Source organism: Salvia hispanica, chromosome 5 (genome assembly GCF_023119035.1).
Source record: "Salvia hispanica cultivar TCC Black 2014 chromosome 5, UniMelb_Shisp_WGS_1.0, whole genome shotgun sequence".
Classification (NCBI taxonomy): Eukaryota; Viridiplantae; Streptophyta; class Magnoliopsida; order Lamiales; family Lamiaceae; genus Salvia; species Salvia hispanica.
In genome coordinates, this window is record NC_062969.1 from 7060437 (window position 1) to 7080232 (window position 19796).

Consider the following 19796-nt stretch of genomic DNA (forward strand, 5'->3'; position numbering starts at 1 on the left):
CCAGCCGCCCCACTCGAGTACACTCTCCATTCGCGTAACCAAACGCGGGCTCAGATGTTACAGGTCTTCGAGAGTGGAAGAACGCCACCGGAGAAGAGGTTTCTTTACGAGATGCTCGAGAGCATGCGTGCTGATTTAGAGATCGCGAGGTCACGGCTGGGGGGTTCCGACGTGGGCTCAGATACCACGGGTGGCGGCATGCGGTGGCGGAGACGGCGAGGAGGAGTAGAGAGTGGCGGGGCTCGGGTGTTGAAGCCCTTTTTTTTTTTTTAAAAAATCATGTACTTTTTTTAAAATCTTTGTACTTTTTTTTTTTTTTTTTTTTTAATGGAATGGATTATTTTTCCCGTATATGTGTCGTAAATTTAATTCCGTATATCGCAATTTTAATTCCGTAAATGTAGTATATTTTGAATTATTTTTATTGCGGGTGGCTATGGCTGGCCTAAATCGACGTGGCAGGTGGTTTTTTTAGTGTTGCTGACGTGGCAGAGGAGAGAATGGCTGGCCTATGGCTGGCCTAAGCACCATTGCGGATGCTCTTAGAGTGTATAGGATTCAAATCCCATATCTTTAATTTTTTTATAAATCATTCTTATTTGTTGTGTAATCATTTTTATTTTTTATAATTTCTAAAATGATTGGAAATCAACAATGAGAAGAATTCAATTGAATGTATGTTGTCCTGCAAATATTTTGTTGGAGCATATTCCCGGAGAGAATTTTGTTGCTGACATTGCATACACAAAATTGTATACTCCACTATTTTTCGTTTCTTTTAAAATTTTAGATATATTGAATATTAGCATGGGCCACGCATTGGGCTCTAATTTCAATCTTAGAAAAAAAACATAAACAAGAATTCATACTTTTTGAATGAAGATGAAAGAGGATTTTGTAAACCTAATGGTATGAAGAGAAAGAGGAGGCAACCAGACGACACCATGGACATCGTCTGGCAAACTCCCGCCAATCCTCCTCATCGCCAAGACTACATTTTCCGCCACGGTAATTCTACGCCCAAAACCCCCCACTTTTTTCTTCAATCAAATGCACTCATTTGCTTCTGTAATTCAATAGGAGTAAGATATGTGAGGCCCTACTATTTCGAGTTCATTTCACATGTGAGTCTGCTGCAAACGTTGGTGTTTCGTATACTCTTTACAATTGCTTACTACTTATTCAACTGCAAGCTGGATTGAATGTGTGCAGGCAAAGAATAGATGGGCGGGGAAGACGATTGTCGATTTGTTTGCCGATGAATTTAAAGGCCGACCTCGCGATTACTATGTAACTAACTTATAATTTTTCCTTTGTTCAAATTTAATTTGGCTTCTTTGTGCTAATTGCCCTCTTAATTACCAATTTTTCTACTAATATGTATGACATGATTGGAAATAATCTACCTAATTTGTTGATGTTGTGTTTGTCTTGTCACTAATGTGAACTTCACTTCATTATAGGAGTACTCTTTTATATGGTACTCGAATATAAATTGAGCCAAAAAAATACTTCGTCTTTTTTTTCGCTAGAGTTGGTTTGCAATGATTCTTGGATCTGTAAGGTTCCACCCTCACTCCCGGACTGTTGATCTCCATGTGGGATATAAAAGATTATGTGCATTTAATTTTTCTGTTGGTTTGTAATGCTTTGTTATTATTGCCATACTTATCAAATAAATTATAATTTTGAATAACCCTGAGTTTGCAAAATGCTTTACATTAATTCTCGAGGATGGGATATGTGGATCATGTAACATTCACTTGTTTGCACAAGTAAGTGGTTTATGCCATAAGTCAATGACAGGTGTCTGCAGTGAAAACTGGACGCATACAAGTTGATGGTCAGAAAGTTCCTATATCATATGTAGTTAAGCCATCCCAAAAAATAAGCCATTTTCTGCATAGGTAATAATTTTGAGCCTTTTACTCATAGACATTTAGTGGATTTTGTGGTTTTATATTTGGAATCATTAATACTCTGTAACCTTTTCTTATCATTTACTGTAATACTGTTACCATTTCGCCTTCTTTCTGTTTAACTGTTATGGTGAAATTGTACTTAGACAGTGTAATTAATATTCTGAAGGTTGTAGGCATGAACCACCAGTTATGGCTATGGATATCCAGATTCTCCATACAGAACCAGATGTTGTAACTGTTTACAAGCCTGCAACAACTCCTGTAAGTGACTTCTACTGATAAGTTGGTTTCCATTTACTGACTTTCATTCCCTGGTTGAGTTGGGTAGTAATATGATAAGTTGGTGGCAATAATAGGGTATTTTTATTTATGTAAGCGGATGTTAGTTGATAACTGTAGGCTCTAATGATGTGGTTTGATTCTCATTGATGAAATGATTAATAAGTGTCACACAAAGTGATCTGGAGGGTTGAAAACTGCAAAAAAAGACTCATATTTGGTTCCCTTCTAGCTCTCTTCAGACTCATTCAGCTAAATATTTCTTGCTCAAATCCTTGTTTTCAGAAACTCAGTAATATTTAAGTGCTGTGATTGAGCGTGACTAGATCATTGATATTTTGGGTTTCTGATTAGTTCATTATGGCTATTCTTTTTATGTTTTTGATCAAGTGGGTTGACTGAAATGGAACTCATTGCTATTTAGGTGCATCCATGTGGACAATATAGGAAGAACACAGTTGTTGGTATTCTTCAAGCAGAGCATGACCTGGCACCCCTATTCCGTATCCTACTTTTCATTGATTGGACTAATATGGAGAATTTTTGTAATTTATCTACATGATTACACCCATGAAATTGCTAGTTGCTACACCATTTGTTTTTCTCTCTCTCCTACTTCATCTGTAAGTTTAGATTCTTCTTGGTATCCTTGACATTCAAATACCAGCAATTCATCGATTAGATCGCTTGGTCTCTGGACTTCTTATAATAGCTAGAAGTGCTTCCAAGGCTGATAGTTTCAGACAACAGGTTTGCAAATTTGGGCTTATGTATATAGTATATTGAGAACAAATTAGTTAGTCTGTCTTAATTTGCGTTTTAAAGAATGTCGTATGATTTAAAAGCTTAAACCTTCAGAGTGGAAGTCTTTCAAAAAAATTAAACAATTTACCTGATACAGTGATACTTCTTGCCATTTGTGGCTTTTATATGATATTGAATAACCATATTAATTCTAACCTGTCAATGAAGAGAGCAATTTACTATTTGATAACCTGAACAACATGCATACCGCTACCATATGACGCAAAGGAGTTGGATGATCACATTCTGATGCATGCTACTCTTGCATCTATTTTCCTTTAGATTGAATCAGGAGAAGTCAAGAAACAGTATATTGCAAGAGTGACAGGAGTTTTTCCTGAGGATGAGGTACTTAACTGCACGTTCTTATTGACTTATAATTTTCCTTGTTAAATAAACCTAATCTTTCGGAAGGATTTAATATGACATACATGTTGTATCATAAGTTCTAATATGACATACATGAATTTTTTTAATGTGCAGCAAGTTGCTGATGTCAATGTCAACTATAATGCCCGAGAAGGAAGGAGCACGGTTGAGGTGATAATTAAGTATTCCTCATCCCTGTTTTATGGTTTTGAAGTTGTATATTGATCTTTGTTTGCGAAAAGATTAGCACACTGCAAATGCACGAGTGCATTGTGTAGTGTGTACAGTAGAAAACAAGGTTGTATCAACGTAGATTGAAGAAATCAAACAACAGATTACTGCTATCAAATTGCCTTTTGCTATCTAGACTATAGAACTAGGTTTGTGAATAAATTCCAAAGCAATAGTAAGGTGTCAATTAAAATCTAACTAGCAAAAGGCTTAGGGAAAATCAAATAGGAGAAAGTTATTAGATTTCAATGGATGCATCAAGCTCAAACTTTCTAAACTACATGGTGTAGTACTATCATTTTTTCTTGTTTTTGTTTGCCCATCTTATTACATTTATCTGGTAGCATATCTAAAATTGTATGTGCCAAATGCACCAACTGTTTTTATTACATCGTAGTTTTAGCACCTGGAAGTATCATGCCTTTTAGACTTATGCAGGTAGAAAATGGTCCAACTGGGAACAGTTCTGCGAAAGGGAAGTCCGCTTGTACCAAATTTACTAGAGTTAGTACCAATGGAACAGAAAGCATTGTTTTATGTGAGCCAATCACCGGCAGGACACATCAGGTAAAAAGACTCATACTGCCAACTGAAGTGTCTCTCATTTTAACATCTCTGATAATTGAAGGAAGTATATTTTTTAATAATTACATATGCATGCTAAAATTGTTTCGTATAAAGGTTTTAATTAATGATCGACATGGGCAGTAACTTAAAACTATGGTTGAAAAACATGTTCACTTTTTTCATTTTCCCATCACAATATTTATACTGTGTTTTTTTGTAACATCAAAGTTCCTCTCTTTCAGATACGTGTTCATCTGCAGTATCTGGGGCATCCCATAGCTAATGACTTTCTCTATCTATCGGAAAGTGTTCCTCATCGTTCTATTGAAGGATTGAGTGCTGATAGAGCTGCAGCAAACCCAGGACTTCCCTTAAAGGTCAATCATTGTGAGATTAATGAGTCTGGTTCTGAAGATGAGTGTGCTGAAGATTTCAACATCGATCCTATGTGTACCAACTGCCCAGATTTGCCACCCAAAGGGTGAGAAACCGTTCTTGAATGGTGCAATGATGTTTTTCTATAAGCTCCGACATTTCACTGTTTTAAAGATTTTATTGCCTCTTTGAGTGATCTTTTTTAAGATTTTATTGACTTAACAATGACTGGTCATGATGTGTTTTTTTTGCAATATGTATATGATATAGGTTATGGATCTCTTTCAAAACAAAAGCTAGTGCATCAATCTGACTAATGCTATGTCTTAGTTGATTTTCTTTTTGTATGATATTCATTGCATTACAATACAATGGATTGAAAGGTCTCATAGATGATATACAATATATCTTACTATTCTTAATTGTTGAAAGTGCTAGCTCCTTTTACTTGGTTGAATGACTTAACTGCTCTTGCTGAAAAAGTTACTCTTTTCCTTGAATTTTTAATGCACTGGATCTCTTTACATGGCTGGGAAATCAATTGACGCCTACTGTTTTTAAAATGCAGATATGATATACATGAAGCAGGTCTGTGGCTGCATTGTATTAGATACTCGGGCCCTGATTGGACGTACGAGTGTCCATATCCAAAATGGGCATCTCTTAGTTAGTTCTTTTTGTTTGTTTTTCTTTACATATTTGCAGTTGATAGAATGAGTCAGTTAATGAAGGAACTGAAATCTGTCAACGTAGCTATGATAGTGTAATCACAAAATTTTCCTCTTAGAATGACCTTAATGTAAAACTTCTGTATCTGTATACAAGCTCCATACATAGATATCCAAAAGATATACTCATTCAGATGCTTAGAATTTTCGAACACTTCAGAGAATGCCATGCTTTTGGGTGTCCCAACTCTCTCTTGTTATATTTGACAGATCACAGTTATGGTTGACATGGTAAAACAGATTAGTTAATTGACGAAACAGGTTTATTCACTCACTGCTCATATAAGTGTGGCATAAGCATATATCCACTTGTCTCCATCCATTCTGCACAGTTGGATTTGAACTTCTCTTCATTTTACATACATGTATCAATCTACTCCAAGAATTCAAAATACTGGGAAAATCCTTAAAACAATTAAGCCTATGGAGTGTTTAGAAACTTTTGATTTATTTCAGTTTACACGATTGGTTTTTCTCATTTTTTCCCTTCAACACTATCTCACTTCATGAGTTTCATGTACGTGTGCTTATAATCCTTCGTTATGAAATTCCAATCAACGTTACCAGCCAGTGTCACAGGTTTTGCTGATCATAATGTAGTGGATTACAGAGTCTAGTGAAGATAAAAGGAGCTTGTATGCAAAGCTCATCAACTAAAGCAAGGTATGGCCCATATTTCTCAGATATAACCTAGAGATGCGTTGATTACAGATGCAAGTTGCTTTCCTAAGAAAAGAATATCCAACTCCAAAAGCATTGGTCTACTCATTTTACTTGTTCTTACAGATATAGAAGATTCCTGTTTTAAATCTGGATGGATACTCCATAGTTGAGCAATATCTTCACTTATGTCTAGATACTTACCTATTCCTATTTAGATTGTGGGCCTATCTTGAAGTTCAATTATAACCACTTTCTAGTCACTGAACACCCACACAGAATCTCAATCTATTTTACTTTTATTTCCCTCTGTTTTCTTAGGTGCTAATAGTTGATCAGGTGTAGCTTCTGTATAATCTAACCTTTTTAAAAACTTTATTTTGAATTTTCAAAACTTAGGACATTTTTTATAAATAAAGGTTGTAGCTTTGAGTGTAAGGCCATCCACAAAAGTGTCTTTTATTCATATCCTAACAGACTCTTATCTACATTATTTATGAGCTCACGCCACTTTTTACCTTATCTCTTAGTCAAGAAAGAGACAACACCGGCAACGTTCATTTCTTAACCATTTCTTCTTTTAATTATTCATGGTTTCCACTAATTCTTTTTTATATCATGTTAAAATACTGTATTAATTGAAATAATTCATTAAAAAATCAAAAAGTGCATTATAAATTCTTAAAAAGCAAAGAGTGAACTACATAAATGGTACCAGATCTTTCACTTTCGGACATAAATGGTACTTGATCTTTATTTTATATCGTTTTTGGTACCCCGTGACAAAAATAATCCTAGGTACCAAACATGTGATTTTTTTGTTATGGAAGATATTTTTGTAAATTTCAATTAAATGATACCAAACATTTGATTTTTTTTGCCTTACTTTCTTATTTCTTTTTTCTTCTTCTTTAGTTTCTTCTTTTTTTTTAGTGAGTACTTTTATCTTCCCTTTTTTTATCTCCTTAGTTTATGTTTCCTCTTTTTTCTCTTCTCTTCTTTTTCTTCTTTCTTTTTAGTGCTTTATACATACATCTAATTGCATTCATAATATAAATCATAAACAAAACACTTAATTAAATTAATTATTTAAAGTAATTAAATTAATTGAATATTTTTATTAAAATATTTTATATTCATTTTAGGGTTGAAACACCTAACTAAATATATTAAACTCTTTATATCATTATGAATACAATTCACAATTTTAAATTTTTATTAAGACTATATTAATTAGTTATTAATTTAATATAAAATAATAATAATTATTATATATGATATGATTCATAATTTTAAATAAATTATACTATAACTATTTATTAATTATTAGTATTATATCAGTAATATAACTATAATAATTAAATATATTTATAACTATAGGGAGGTGATCAATTGCTAGCTAATTAACAATACAAAACTAAGACCAATTTTTAACTATTAGATTAGGAGATCTAGTGGTTGATATAATGTCAGGTGTATTATACTCTCCGTCCCTGAATAAGAGTTACTAATTTCCATTTTGGTCCGTCCCCAATTAAGAGTAGCACTTCACTTTTACCATAAATGGTAAGTAGGTCTCACATTCCACTAACTCATTTCACTCACATTTTATTATAAAACCAATATAAAAAAGTGGGTCCCACATTCCACTAACTTTTTCAACCAACTTTTCTTTACATTTCTTAAAATCCGTGTCCGGTCAAAGTACTACTCCTAATGGGGGACGGAGGGAGTATTTTAAATTTAAATAATTACTCCCTCCGTCCCACATTTGGAGTCACTTATTGTTATGGCTCGGATTTTAAGAAAGAGTTGGAGTGTGTAATAAATGGAGTGAGATGGTGGAGTGTGTAATAAATGAAGTGAGATGGTAGAATGTATAATAAATGAAGTGAGATGATGGAGTTGGTTGAAGGTGGGTCCCTTTTGACTTTTGATTTTTGTTTTGATTTATTTTAATGTAGATAATGACATTTTTATGTAATTTTAATGAAGAATGGGGTAAAATTGTATGACCAAATATGGAAAATTCTAAAAGTGACTCTTAAACTGGGACAGACTTTTATGGTAAAAAGTGACTCTTAATTTGGGACGGAGGGAGTATTAAAATAAATTAAAGGGTATTAATGTCAATCTCCTCTTATTAAAATTATTCTAAAACTTAAAATTTACGTAACTCTCTCAATTTAAATTATATTTTTGCAAAAAATATACTCCCTCCGTTCCGCGGTAGTTGGGTTATTTTGCCATTTCGGTAAGTTCTATATTAGTTGAGTTATTTCCTTTTATAGCAAAAGTCAACACATTTCTTATCTCTTACTTTACTCTCTCTTAATTTCTTCTTTCTTTATCTCTCTACCTTTTTCACTTTTTTACTTTATTCTTCCTTTATTTAACCCACTTAACACAATTTTTCTTAAATCCCGTACCGAAAAGAAACTCCTCTACTACCGCGGAACGGAGAGAGTATCAAATTAAAGGTAATTTTATAAGGATTCCAACGAGATCTCAATTGCATATATTCCGACGATGTTCGAATGATGAAATTTGATGATTTTTATTTCAATTTTCGTATATGTTGATGATTTTGATGAAATCTCAATATAATGCATGTGAAATCTCAATAAAACTGGGTTGATGTTTTCATGTATTTGTGTTGAAATACTAATGTTTGTTGATATTTGTAATACACTATGTTAATATAAAAAAAAACACGAAAATTATGATAGAATGATGAAATTTGATGATTTTTATTTCAGTTTTCGTGTATGTTGATGATTTGACGAAATCTCAATATAATGTATATAAAATCTCAATATTATGCATGTAAAATCTCAATATAATGAATGTGAAATCTTAATAAATCTGGATTGATATTTTTGTGTACTTGTGTTGAAATACTCATGTCATGTTAATATAAAAAAAAAACACAAAAATTATGATATGATAACAAAATGACGATCTTACCTTTTGTTGATATTTGTCTTCTATTTATTGAGATTCGTAAGATTTAATCTTATCCACTCATTTTAAAATCTAAGGTTGGAGATTTGGTCTTGATTTTGGATTATAATGCTATAAGCAATTGAAGATGACCCACTAACTATAATTATAATTATAATTAATTATATTTGAATGATATTAAAAAATAATTTAATTATTAATTTATAACATCAAAATAATAATATTACTATGAATTAATAATAATAGTATAAAGAGAAGATATTATAATATAACTTTTGGTACTAGTTTTGCGTATGTCTAAATTATCCTTTATGACACAAAATAGAAAAATGTATTTGTTTAGAGGGCAATTTTGGGTGAAAATTGCATCAAGTACAAAAAATGTGATTTATAGGTAAAAAAAACGATATAAAATAAAGATCAGGTACCATTTATGTGCGAAAGTGAAATATCATATACCATTTGTGTAGTTCACTCAAAAGTAAAATTGCATGATTAAAATCATAAATTAAATATTACTCCCTATGTTCCAAGGAAGATGACACATTCCTTGAGCAGCACATGATTTTATATAGTGTTATTTTGTGTGTTAGTGGAAAGAATAAAGTTTTCATTTTTAGTAGTGGAGGAGACAAACTAAAAAGGAAATTGAGTCTTCTTCGGTAGGACCAGAAAGAGTACATAATTAAAATTCTAAAAGTTAAAAAGTATACAAAAGACATCTTAATAATTGTGGCGACGATGACACTCTTGAGACGAGTCACCTGCATCAATGTCGCACGATGCCTCGTCTCGGCGAGCACAGTTGTGAATGCTCTAACTAATCTTGGTTTTAAATTGGTCAAATCCCCTCTACAAACATTTGATTTCAGTTTCCTTCAAACCGAATGTACCAGCAAGAATTTACAAGTACTTCTCATATTTCAAAAATAGTGTTGTCAATTCGAGTGCTAATCCTCACTAGGCAGACAAACAGAATATTCTTTTTTACTTGTTGAGTATCTTAATAAAAGTATTTTTGCCCCTTTGTGATTTCGTTTACAGTCAAGGTCTAAATTAAACTCTAAATTGCCACATGTTTTTTCTTAATTTAGTAGTACTACATACTAGTTTTTTTGTTGTTTCTATCATATGTTGGTGCCCGTATGCGAGTGCATCACAATCCACAATATTTCCTGTTTCGAAGTTTTTATAGTGTAAATTTTTTGTTCTTTCTATGATCACACTATTTAACGACCGTTTTCCTCAATTCTAAAAATCAATTTTCAAGTCGTTAGTCGTGAGGATGTTTGGACTGGTCACGCAAATGTATATAAAGTAAAAGTCAAAACCCAAATTGGAATAGCATGCTTGTAACTTTCAGGCGTCAGATTTATACCAAATTCCTCAGCAATTGGACTCGCAACAGATTCAGTTATTTTTAATTTATGTCGTCACAAAATACAAAAAATGAAGTTGCACAGCCAAGTTCAAGGCAAAAATGTGGGGACAATTCTAACTGTTGTTGGCCTTTTCAAATATTTACTACACGAGAATAAAAGAGAGAGATAATTAAGCAGCATTTGATTAATTGAAGCATACATTACACTTGACCTTAACAAATGAGAAACACCTAAGTAGAAATCAACCTAATTAACATGAATCAAAACCGAAAGTCATAACAATCTAGAAATGAAATAAAGCAATGTGGCCCTTATGCCACTTCAAGACCATACTAACACTAGCTAATTCAACACAAATATTCTCTGATTCGTTATTCCGGGATGCAGGTTTTATCCCCTCCAACGATAATGCCTCCGTCCGCGCCTAAAGGAATAATCTCCAAAGTCATTCCTCCAACCTTAACAACATCAATGATCTGTTCCTTCAATTCACTAATCTTCTCTATTTTAACCTCTACTACTTCAGGCACTTGTGCGCCTCCTTCCTTCGCGTTTTTGTACATCAGATAAAGCACCATTTGAATCACCCCGAAGCTGAATCCCAGAACGTTAGGAATCTACATGTACAAGGTAAAGCAATTAGGGTTTCATGTATCATAATTTGAGCTGCTTTTAATCTTTGTTAAAAGACTTACAGCAATGTTATAGTCTTTGCGTAGCAACCCAAAGAAAAACCACATGACCGCGCTTAGGGTTAAGAAAAACGAGAGAAGAAACGGCATGTACTCCACGCTCTTCGTTCTTATCACTTGTCTCTGCAAATCACCAAAACCCTAATTAGACTATCTTTCGTGAAAACCATTAATTTGATCACTGCATATATATATGTATGTAGGTGCTTACCACAACGCCTAGAGGCGCGACGAACACACAGAGGGAGAAAACAAGGCAAATCCATCCAACAATACTGCCGCGGTTTGATTCATTGGCAAAGAACTGAGTTAGGAATAGAACTAGTCCAAATCCCACCACGTTCAACGAGAGAATCAGTTTCACGGTTTGAATCTGATGGAGATGGAGTTCATTAGATTCAAATAAAATGGAAAATGAAGTTATATGTAATTCATAATAGTAAGTATTACCCTAGTGTCTTTAGAGGCGAAAACAAGATAGAAGCAGATGTACGCAGACTGAATGAAGCAGCCGACCGAGTTGATGGTGATGAGGAGGGTGGTGTCGGGCTTCAGAAACGCGTAGTACATCCACAACATAGCGCTGAACAATCCCACGATGTACGGGAGGGATTGGAAGCCTGCAGTTGATCTTTTCTTGTAGATTTGGTAGAATGTTGGACTACAAATTAACAAAATTAAATTTGTCACTATATAAATTTATAGGATATGATAATCATGAAGAGAAAATTGTTGGATTGGAAGCTCACATTGGAGCAAGGAAGACCATGAATGACACAATGTTGCCTGCGGACAAAAAATTCAAGAAAATATTGAGTAATTATATCTATATGTGAGGATGATATAAATGAGTTGCATGTTTCTGCATGGTAGTAGTTTATGATACGTACCTAAAAGGCCAAAAACAAAAGCCAAATCAGCCATTTCTTCCAGATGAAAAGATCACTATATAGCCTTAGAATTAAATGAGTGATGAGGTGAGTGAGATTGGTTGTGGGAAGGATCATTTATATAGATGAAGGATTGAAGGTGAGAGGGTGAATTTCAACTTGTTTTCATCTTTACAGTTGTTCAAGACTCAAAAAAAAAAAACAATCTATAGTGCTGGGTTTAATCACTACCTGAAATTCTTTTTACACCCACTCAATGCTCCATTTAACCTAATTTGGTTAGTTCATGCCCTATTTCGTTTACCTTTCGATTTTATTGTCTCTACTAATCAACTTAAATTAAATAAACAAATGTGACAGAGGTCTTAGTTAATTTCCTTAGCTTTCCTCAGTACTAGCTACCACATGTAGTATCTTCTCACACAAGATTTTCTATTCTGATTACTGTTTTTTCTGCAAATATTAGTTATATACTCCTAGCTAAATGTGTTTTGAAGGACATAATATTCTAAACTTTTTCGATATACATTCACCAAAAAAAGAGAGAGAAGATGTTGAAGAGAAAGCGAAGACAAAAGGGACCCAAATGTGATGATTCTGATGTGTCAACCACCATTAATCCAATTGGGCATAAGGGTTACAACTCATACAATTAGAGTTTATGGGCACTGTTTGACTCATTCATGCTTCACCCTTTTATTCCATGCCCTATTCAGTAAATATCTTATGCTGTACAGCCACTCAACCAATCATATCTTGCCCCGTCATCACCACTTGTTACATTTAACTGACGTTTCTTTTGTGATGCACTTGCCCATCTTATTATCTCTTTTTTTCTTCACTTGATTCCTTTGTTACATTTAACTGACGTTTCTTTTGTGCTGCACTTTCCCATCTAACTCACTTCATTCCTTCATTCCATAAAACCCAATCCCTCATTATACTCTCCTCTCATTTTGTATAATAAGTACGCAAATTAGTACTACCTCCGTCCCCCAAATTTTGACACAGTTTACCATTTTGGTCCGTCCCTGAAAATTTGACACACTTCACTTTTACTATTTTTGGTAGTGGACCCCATATTCCACTAACTCATTCCTACTCATATTTTATTATAAAACTAATACTTTAAAAGTAGGATCCACATCCCACCAACTTTTTCAATTCATTTTCCATTACATTTCTTAAAACCTGTACCGGATCAAAGTGTGTCAAAATATGGGGGACGGAAGTAGTCCTATATAAAAGCTGATAACAAATTAAGGCTCCAATTATTGGGTGGAATTAGTCGCCTCAAATTGCGCATTCTTAATTACTAGGTACAGTATGAGTACTTTTATTGAATTAGATTTAGGCTGCAGATTCAAGGTAAATAAAATAGAGTATTGATAAACAACCAAATTTTGTACAACCAAAACAAGATTATATTAGTAATTTTGATGTGTTAATTAAATATTAAAATAATAAATATAGTTAGTTAACAAATTAAAAACACTTTATTAGTTTTTGGCCTTATTTTCAATTTTTTATTTTTATATTTGAATTATTTTTCTATTATTTTTCAAATTTGAATTAAAATATGCATTAATTATATTTTATGATTCAAAAAAATTTAAAAAATTATACACAAATACCGTTATATTATGAACGTTCCCTATATTATATATATGTCTATACTTTTTAATTAAATGCATAAATAAATTACATTTTTTCTCAAATAAACTAAATTTTGGTTGTACAAAATTTGGTTGCATAGGTTTATTGAATAAAATAGGTAGTGTTAGATTTAAGTTCCTTAATTAATGTACTAGGCCTGCAGTTTAGATCCACTGGCTCTAGCCCAATGAAAATACCTAATTCATTGGGTTTTGATGAGTCCATTTATTTTACAGTAGATCTTTGCTAGTAAAATATTTTACTTTAATTTTTATTTTTTATATTTTTGGAGCTTCTACAATTTAAAGAAACAAGTACAAGAGGATAACATGATTGTATACTTAAAATTTAAATGGTATATATAACCAGTAGCAGCGAACTAGAGGGTCTGTGTATGGAGCCTCAACCGCATGCATACAGAGTAATTCAATTAAGAATGCTAATTTATATTTTTAAATACATGTCATCACCTATGTTTCAATGTGTTCTAATTTCTAGTGTCTCAACTATAGTTAAGGAACACAAATAGAAACATCGTAGAAAAGAAAAATACTAAGATGTACTGTATTTGACAAATGTGCAGTCAATTTAAAGATGTTTTGCACTGTTCTCTAAAATTTGGCCATTTTTTCTAAAAAAATTCCAACGCATGTACGTAATTGTGTTACCAATATTGAATTGAGTTTGGTAATGTTAATAATCAAATGATATATACCGTCATTTCACACATTTCGAATAGTCTTCTGTATTCTTTATGTCATGTTGAAATTTGAGATTTTGGATCACTACTCCAAAATAATATAGTCCACACACAACAAAATTACTCAAATCAATAGTTATGTTGGATATTCAATAGTATATCATGTTTTCGTTTGTGGTGTTATTGGAACATTACTATTCAAGATAAGTCTACATATACACATAAAGTTAATTCAAATTTGGTTCATTATGTTTTGCGGCATTATCATCCACGTGTACACAAGTCAACAAATTTTTGCGGCATAACTGCGTGCATCAACACGATACACAATTAGACTTGGACTTCAAATTGTCATTATATGTAATGATAACTTAATTATTACCAAGCTTATTGATTTTATTCTTTTTGGTTTTGGGACCAGTTTAATGATTTTGATGTAATCATCGCCATGAGTATTTTTGATTATATACATATATGGAATGGAACGTGTCACGTATTTTTGATTATATACATATATGGAATGGAACGTGTCACGTTCTTTAAAGAAGAAAAATTAACTCTGATAATATTTACTCATTTTTCGGGGTTAATACATAAGTAGTTTATATTCACCTAGACGATGTAATTTACTTTGTCGTTTCCATAGCAGTTGACTGATGAGACAAGGAAAAGTACCACAATAAAGAAAAAAGCTTTAATTAACCAACGCTTTTTACAAAAGATTGGATTACATCACTGCACTAAAAACATTGCAAATAAAATATTAAAAGTACCTAAACTTTAGACGAAAATTATTTCCGAGTAAAAAACTCATGACTAAAGTTTGACTATATAAGTTTTTTTTTAATCAAATAATATTAAAATAAAAGAGAACTAGTTGTGATATTTATTAGGATGACATGATACACTGAATTTTGCAACTAATAAAATACAAAGATTATCAGTAATCGGCAACGCCAACTCAAATTTCTCTTCCATTTTCAAGTTAATTCAGAGTTATATATTGAAATCTCTCGATTTTGTGCATGATAAATTGATATTTCAAAAACTATTTTTTTATTTTCCCAACTTCTTCCAGTATAGTATTTTTTTTTTATCATGATATTATTAACACAGACGTAAATTAATAGATACTCCTACAATGGTGGCGGCAGACATGAATGAAGACGTGCCTTAACATGGGACAGGGACATCAATTATAGCAAGCTGGCTGATGTCATTCAACATATTTGTCCTAATTATAAACCCCAACTTTTCACAGCAAAAGTTGAAATTTCGATAAAATCGAATCTTTGTTATCCTTCCAATTCTAAGATCAAGATGATATATCACCATATATTAATTATCTTGTAAATTTTCAATTATTATTTGGATGTTCTTTTTACAATACAATATAGATCCGGTAAGAGTTGATGGTACCAAAAATGACATTTAAACATACCCTAAAACCGATACAATAACGCTCTTTTTCGCTTCTTTTTTTTTCATTTGATGCAAATCATACATATTCATTTTTTCCATGCTTTTAAAATTTTACGGGAGTTTTTCGGGTATATACATAACACTAAATAAATCCATTAGTTTTGCAATACAGTTGGTCCCACTATTTTTTACAAGTTGGAAACTAAACTGATCTATTTTAAGAGAATGTTAATTTGTTTTGAAATAACAATTACTTGAAAATGATTGATTAAATTGAAAAGATAGGAGTTTCATTGGAAAATTGAAAAACATGGAATAAAATTGATACAATTAGTAAATAGTATTATTCGAAATAATTTAAGATATATTCTATCATTAATCTTATTTTGTGATACGATAACAATGAGCTTTTATTGGGGTAGCATTGAATCCAGACACCTTGTCAAATATATAGAGATAGATATAACCTCTTTGGCTGCTACTGATGACACATTACGTACATAATACTAATATGAAATAGTATGTATAATTAATCCCATAAAACAACCTAAATGGACAATAAATTGAAATATTGGGCTTTTTGCTGTCAAACACGGGCTTGAGAAAGCAATATATGCGCACAAACTGTGTAGAAATTGGGTTTTTTGCACACAAATACGGGCCTTGATATATATGACACTCTTCACTCTTGGATACCACAATCAATAACAAGCAATTAATTATTTTTGCAATTAAACCTCGATTTTCCATCTCAAGTAATTAAGGGATCAATTCACATTTCAAAATTAAAGTTCCTCTAATTTTGAACAGTTATTTCATTTACTAGCTCGACTTTTCACAGTGTGTTCGATAAAGAAGCCTTTTTTTTTTTTTTTGTCTATAGCAGACAATAAAATGTGCGCTAATTGTGTACACAATCTAACCACGTTACGTCTATTATATATACACGTGGCACAAACTGATAAGAAATTTACAAGATATTTACGACAGCAACATTGCAGAAAGCAATATATGAGTATTTAAATTGATGAAGAAAGAGGAGTAGAACAGTATATAAAATAAAGGCATCCATTTTTCATTCCAGCATATTGAGAACAAGTCGATGTACATCATGTTCCATCAACAAATATACTACTAATTAATACACATAAATTGCAAAAGTTAATTTAAAAAGCATAGTAATTAAATTAGATGATCACATGCAGCTGGATGCCATGCAAATTTGGACAAATTCAAATCAAGCTTGAGTTTGCGGCGTTGCTTCCACCCCATTCTTGTCTGAATTCAGAAGTGAACTCAATTTGTAAACTTCAACGATTTTGTGAATATTGTTCTTCTCTTCCTCCGTAACACTTATTGGCTTTTGAACTTCTGGGAGCTTATGATCCATGATTTTGTCTACGTTTCTGTACCTCGCGTAGAGCGCCATTTGAAGCAAGCCGAAGATGAAGCCTAGCACGTTTGGAATCTATGTAGACAGAGAAAGAAAAAACATGAATACGTATATACTATATATTTTTATACGAATGCGTGTGTGTATCTGAATGGACCCCATATTCCACTAGTATGATACATAGAACATGCAGTAGATTTGTTTTTTTATCAAAATCCGGTGCATGGATGTTACGTACCGCAATGTTATAATCTTTTAGCAAAAGCCCATAGAAAAACCACATGACTGCGCTAATTGTAAGGAAAAATGAGAGAAGAAACGGCATATGCTCCACGTTCTTGGTTCTCACGACTTGTCTCTGCAAAAATTATCGTATAAACTTTTAATACTAATAATATAAAATACAATACTGATACATAATGTTACAATTTTTGTGTAAATCCGTACTCACCAAGATGCATAGAGGGGCGATGAAGACGCACAAAGAAAACACGAGACAAATCCACCCGACTACGATGGGACGTTGAGAAGGTCTCATTAGGAAGTGAGTAACACAAAATATTCCCATTCCACTTACAACAACCAAACCTAGGAACTTCATCGTTGTTACCTGCGTATAAATACAACATAGTATTATTTTAAAACACACTATATATTGATCCATGCATGGATATATGAGCCAAGTTAATTTACTTCTTTTAATGATTTATTACCTTGGACTTCTTTGAGGCGTAATAGAAATAAAAGACAATGTAAAAAGTCTCGATGAAACAGCCAACTGAGTTAATGGTGATTATGAAAGTAGCGTTTCCTTTGAGAAGTGCATAGTAAATCCATAGTACTGCACTGAACAAAGCAACCACGTATGGAATCGATTGAAATCCTTCGCTTGATTTTTTCTTGTAGATTTGGTAAAAAGTTGGTCTGTGAAAATAGAGTTGAAACTGTGAGATATAGATATCCATGTTTAATTTTGTAAGATTTAATTAGTACATAAAGTATTTATTACTTACAAAGGAGCGAGAAATACACAGAACGAGATGATGTTCCCTGCGCATAAACAATTAAATGTTAGAGAATTCATAATTTAATTGTTTCAAGAAAATATTATGAATATCGATCTTAAGTAATGATTAGGTTAAAGTTGTTAGTTAGGTTGCATAAATTGACGTACACATGCATGAAAACTAAGCTATGGTGGATATACTAAAGTATTATCCTCAAAAAAGTACACCAAAAATGTTAGTTTCGAGCACGTACTTTTTTATGCATGATTGAATCTGATGATTACCATGCAGATTCGCATCAGATTTTGTTCATTTTTTTGATCGAGCACTAAATATATTTATATCATATGTGTGTGCATAATAGAATTACTTAAAGTAAAATAAGAATTCAAAAAATTTACCAAGTAGTCCAAATGCAAGAGCCCAATGTTCAGAGAAACCAGCCATATCGCTCTAGCAAATTTAGAGATTGAAATAATACTCTATCTCAGTTGTTATGGCTAACATTTGGTTGGTATGTGCCTATTTATTCACAAAAGAAAGGGGCACTTTTGCAATAATGTGAATTAAATGGGCACTTTTGCATGATAAATTCGACCAAAAAGATATAAAGTTAACCTTTTGTATTTTGGAGATGAGGGCTCAACCGGCATTTCCTCGGTTGCAATTTGCATGTAGTGTATGGGATTCATTTGGTTAGATTTTCTAATCGACCGCTCAATAGTATTCATGTAACAATATTTTCTCTTTAAATCTTTCATACTTAGCTAGCTAACGAATTATACATGCTGCCCAATTTTGTATAGATTTTTTTAAAATTAGATCTAGCTATGGCGTATGAATTAGTTATTTTGGAAAGTTTTAAAAAATAACCACAATTTAAGATGCAAAAGAAAGCGTTCATAAATTAAGGACAACTTATTTAGTCTTTTGTTTTTAAGGACGCCTTCATTGCGTTCTCTAATTTTAGTTGGGACACCAACAATAAGGATACTTTTTGAAACGTTGGTGGTATATTTAGAAACATAAACTAGTGTCGTTAATTGCATTAAAAATGTCTTTAACGGTTTTTTTTTTAAGTGTCGAATGCATTGTATTTCTCCTTACAATGGATTAAATGAGTTTGTATCAATTAAGAAAGAAATTTATACATATATGATTAGGGGGCATGTTAGGGTGCCATCACCCCTTAAAATAACACCATACCACCATTCCTAGCCAATCATTTGTACACGTGGACGAATAATAAGCTGCCACGTGCAAAAAAAAAAAAAAAATCTGAAAAAGACGGCCAGCAATTTGTTGGTCTTTATCCAACAATTTTTCTTATCCAGCAATATCCGACACACTATACAACAATCTATAGATTGTTGTGTAGTGTTTGTAATATTGCTGTGTAGCGTTTATAATATTGATGTATAAGTGGTGTCACGGTGTCACTTTAAGAGGGGTTGTCATTTTGACACAAACCTATATAGTTATACTTTTATTTATTATTTAAAGTGAAATTATGTACATTAAAGGGGTGCATTTGCGTAATTAATGCAAATTAGCTATTTATATAAACGAGCCGAAATAACATTTTTTGGAGGGAAAAAGCTCCTACCTTTTTTAGGAAACTTTGCAGGGAAATACTACAATATTATTGATGCATGGTTAGATAGTATTCAGGACAAAGTGGTATGAGCACATAATTGAGGAGGAAAAAAAGGAATTCAAACTTTATAGTATTTTATTAACATTTATCTCAATACG

General features: G+C 32.5%; 3 protein-coding genes across 4 annotated transcripts; 1 reads left to right on the forward strand and 2 right to left on the reverse strand.

Moving 5' to 3' along the window:
• The first annotated feature begins 853 nt into the window (after positions 1–853).
• LOC125186325 (RNA pseudouridine synthase 7) lies at positions 854–5416 on the forward strand. Of its 2 annotated transcripts, none has more exons than XM_048082675.1 (12): positions 854–1008; positions 1081–1124; positions 1213–1290; positions 1807–1907; positions 2096–2183; positions 2626–2704; positions 2869–2951; positions 3288–3353; positions 3489–3556; positions 4034–4172; positions 4415–4653; positions 5116–5416. In XM_048082675.1, the coding sequence occupies exons 1-12, from the start codon at positions 912–914 to the stop codon at positions 5216–5218; spliced, it is 1185 nt and encodes a 394-aa protein (XP_047938632.1). In that variant the 5' UTR covers positions 854–911; the 3' UTR covers positions 5219–5416. The 2 variants fall into 2 exon arrangements, with proteins under 2 accessions (XP_047938632.1, XP_047938633.1); XM_048082676.1 differs by having other exon boundaries at positions 3489–3545; positions 4044–4172.
• A 5018-nt stretch (positions 5417–10434) lies between these two features.
• On the reverse strand, positions 10435–11956 carry LOC125191260 (bidirectional sugar transporter SWEET10-like). Its single transcript, XM_048088775.1, has 6 exons — positions 11864–11956; positions 11723–11759; positions 11424–11634; positions 11185–11346; positions 10977–11096; positions 10435–10898 (listed from the first exon to the last, which is right to left on the reverse strand). The coding sequence occupies exons 1-6, from the start codon at positions 11895–11897 to the stop codon at positions 10653–10655; spliced, it is 810 nt and encodes a 269-aa protein (XP_047944732.1). The 5' UTR covers positions 11898–11956; the 3' UTR covers positions 10435–10652.
• A 4739-nt stretch (positions 11957–16695) lies between these two features.
• On the reverse strand, positions 16696–18526 carry LOC125190564 (bidirectional sugar transporter SWEET14-like). Its single transcript, XM_048087890.1, has 6 exons — positions 18443–18526; positions 18048–18084; positions 17748–17958; positions 17486–17644; positions 17273–17392; positions 16696–17109 (listed from the first exon to the last, which is right to left on the reverse strand). Exons 1-6 carry the CDS (start codon positions 18486–18488, stop codon positions 16879–16881), a joined length of 804 nt encoding a protein of 267 aa, XP_047943847.1. The 5' UTR covers positions 18489–18526; the 3' UTR covers positions 16696–16878.
• Between the last annotated feature and the right edge of the window lie 1270 nt (positions 18527–19796).

Excerpts from the sequence above, each read along its gene's own strand:
- LOC125186325 (XM_048082675.1), top strand. The coding sequence starts at position 912 with ATGAAGAGAAAGAGGAGGCAACCAGACGACACCATGGACATCGTCTGG. Across the intron at positions 2,952-3,287 it reads CTGATAGTTTCAGACAACAG|ATTGAATCAGGAGAAGTCAA; the intron begins GTTTGCAAATTT and ends ATTTTCCTTTAG. Across the intron at positions 4,654-5,115 it reads CCAGATTTGCCACCCAAAGG|ATATGATATACATGAAGCAG; the intron begins GTGAGAAACCGT and ends TTTAAAATGCAG.
- LOC125191260 (XM_048088775.1), bottom strand. The coding sequence starts at position 11,897 with ATGGCTGATTTGGCTTTTGTTTTTGGCCTTTTAG. Across the intron at positions 11,635-11,722 it reads ATGGTCTTCCTTGCTCCAAT|TCCAACATTCTACCAAATCT; the intron begins GTGAGCTTCCAA and ends GTTAATTTGTAG. Across the intron at positions 10,899-10,976 it reads GCAAAGACTATAACATTGCT|ATTCCTAACGTTCTGGGATT; the intron begins GTAAGTCTTTTA and ends TTGTACATGTAG.
- LOC125190564 (XM_048087890.1), bottom strand. The coding sequence starts at position 18,488 with ATGGCTGGTTTCTCTGAACATTGGGCTCTTGCATTTGGACTACTTG. Across the intron at positions 17,959-18,047 it reads TGTGTATTTCTCGCTCCTTT|ACCAACTTTTTACCAAATCT; the intron begins GTAAGTAATAAA and ends CTATTTTCACAG. Across the intron at positions 17,645-17,747 it reads ACGCCTCAAAGAAGTCCAAG|GTAACAACGATGAAGTTCCT; the intron begins GTAATAAATCAT and ends ATTTATACGCAG.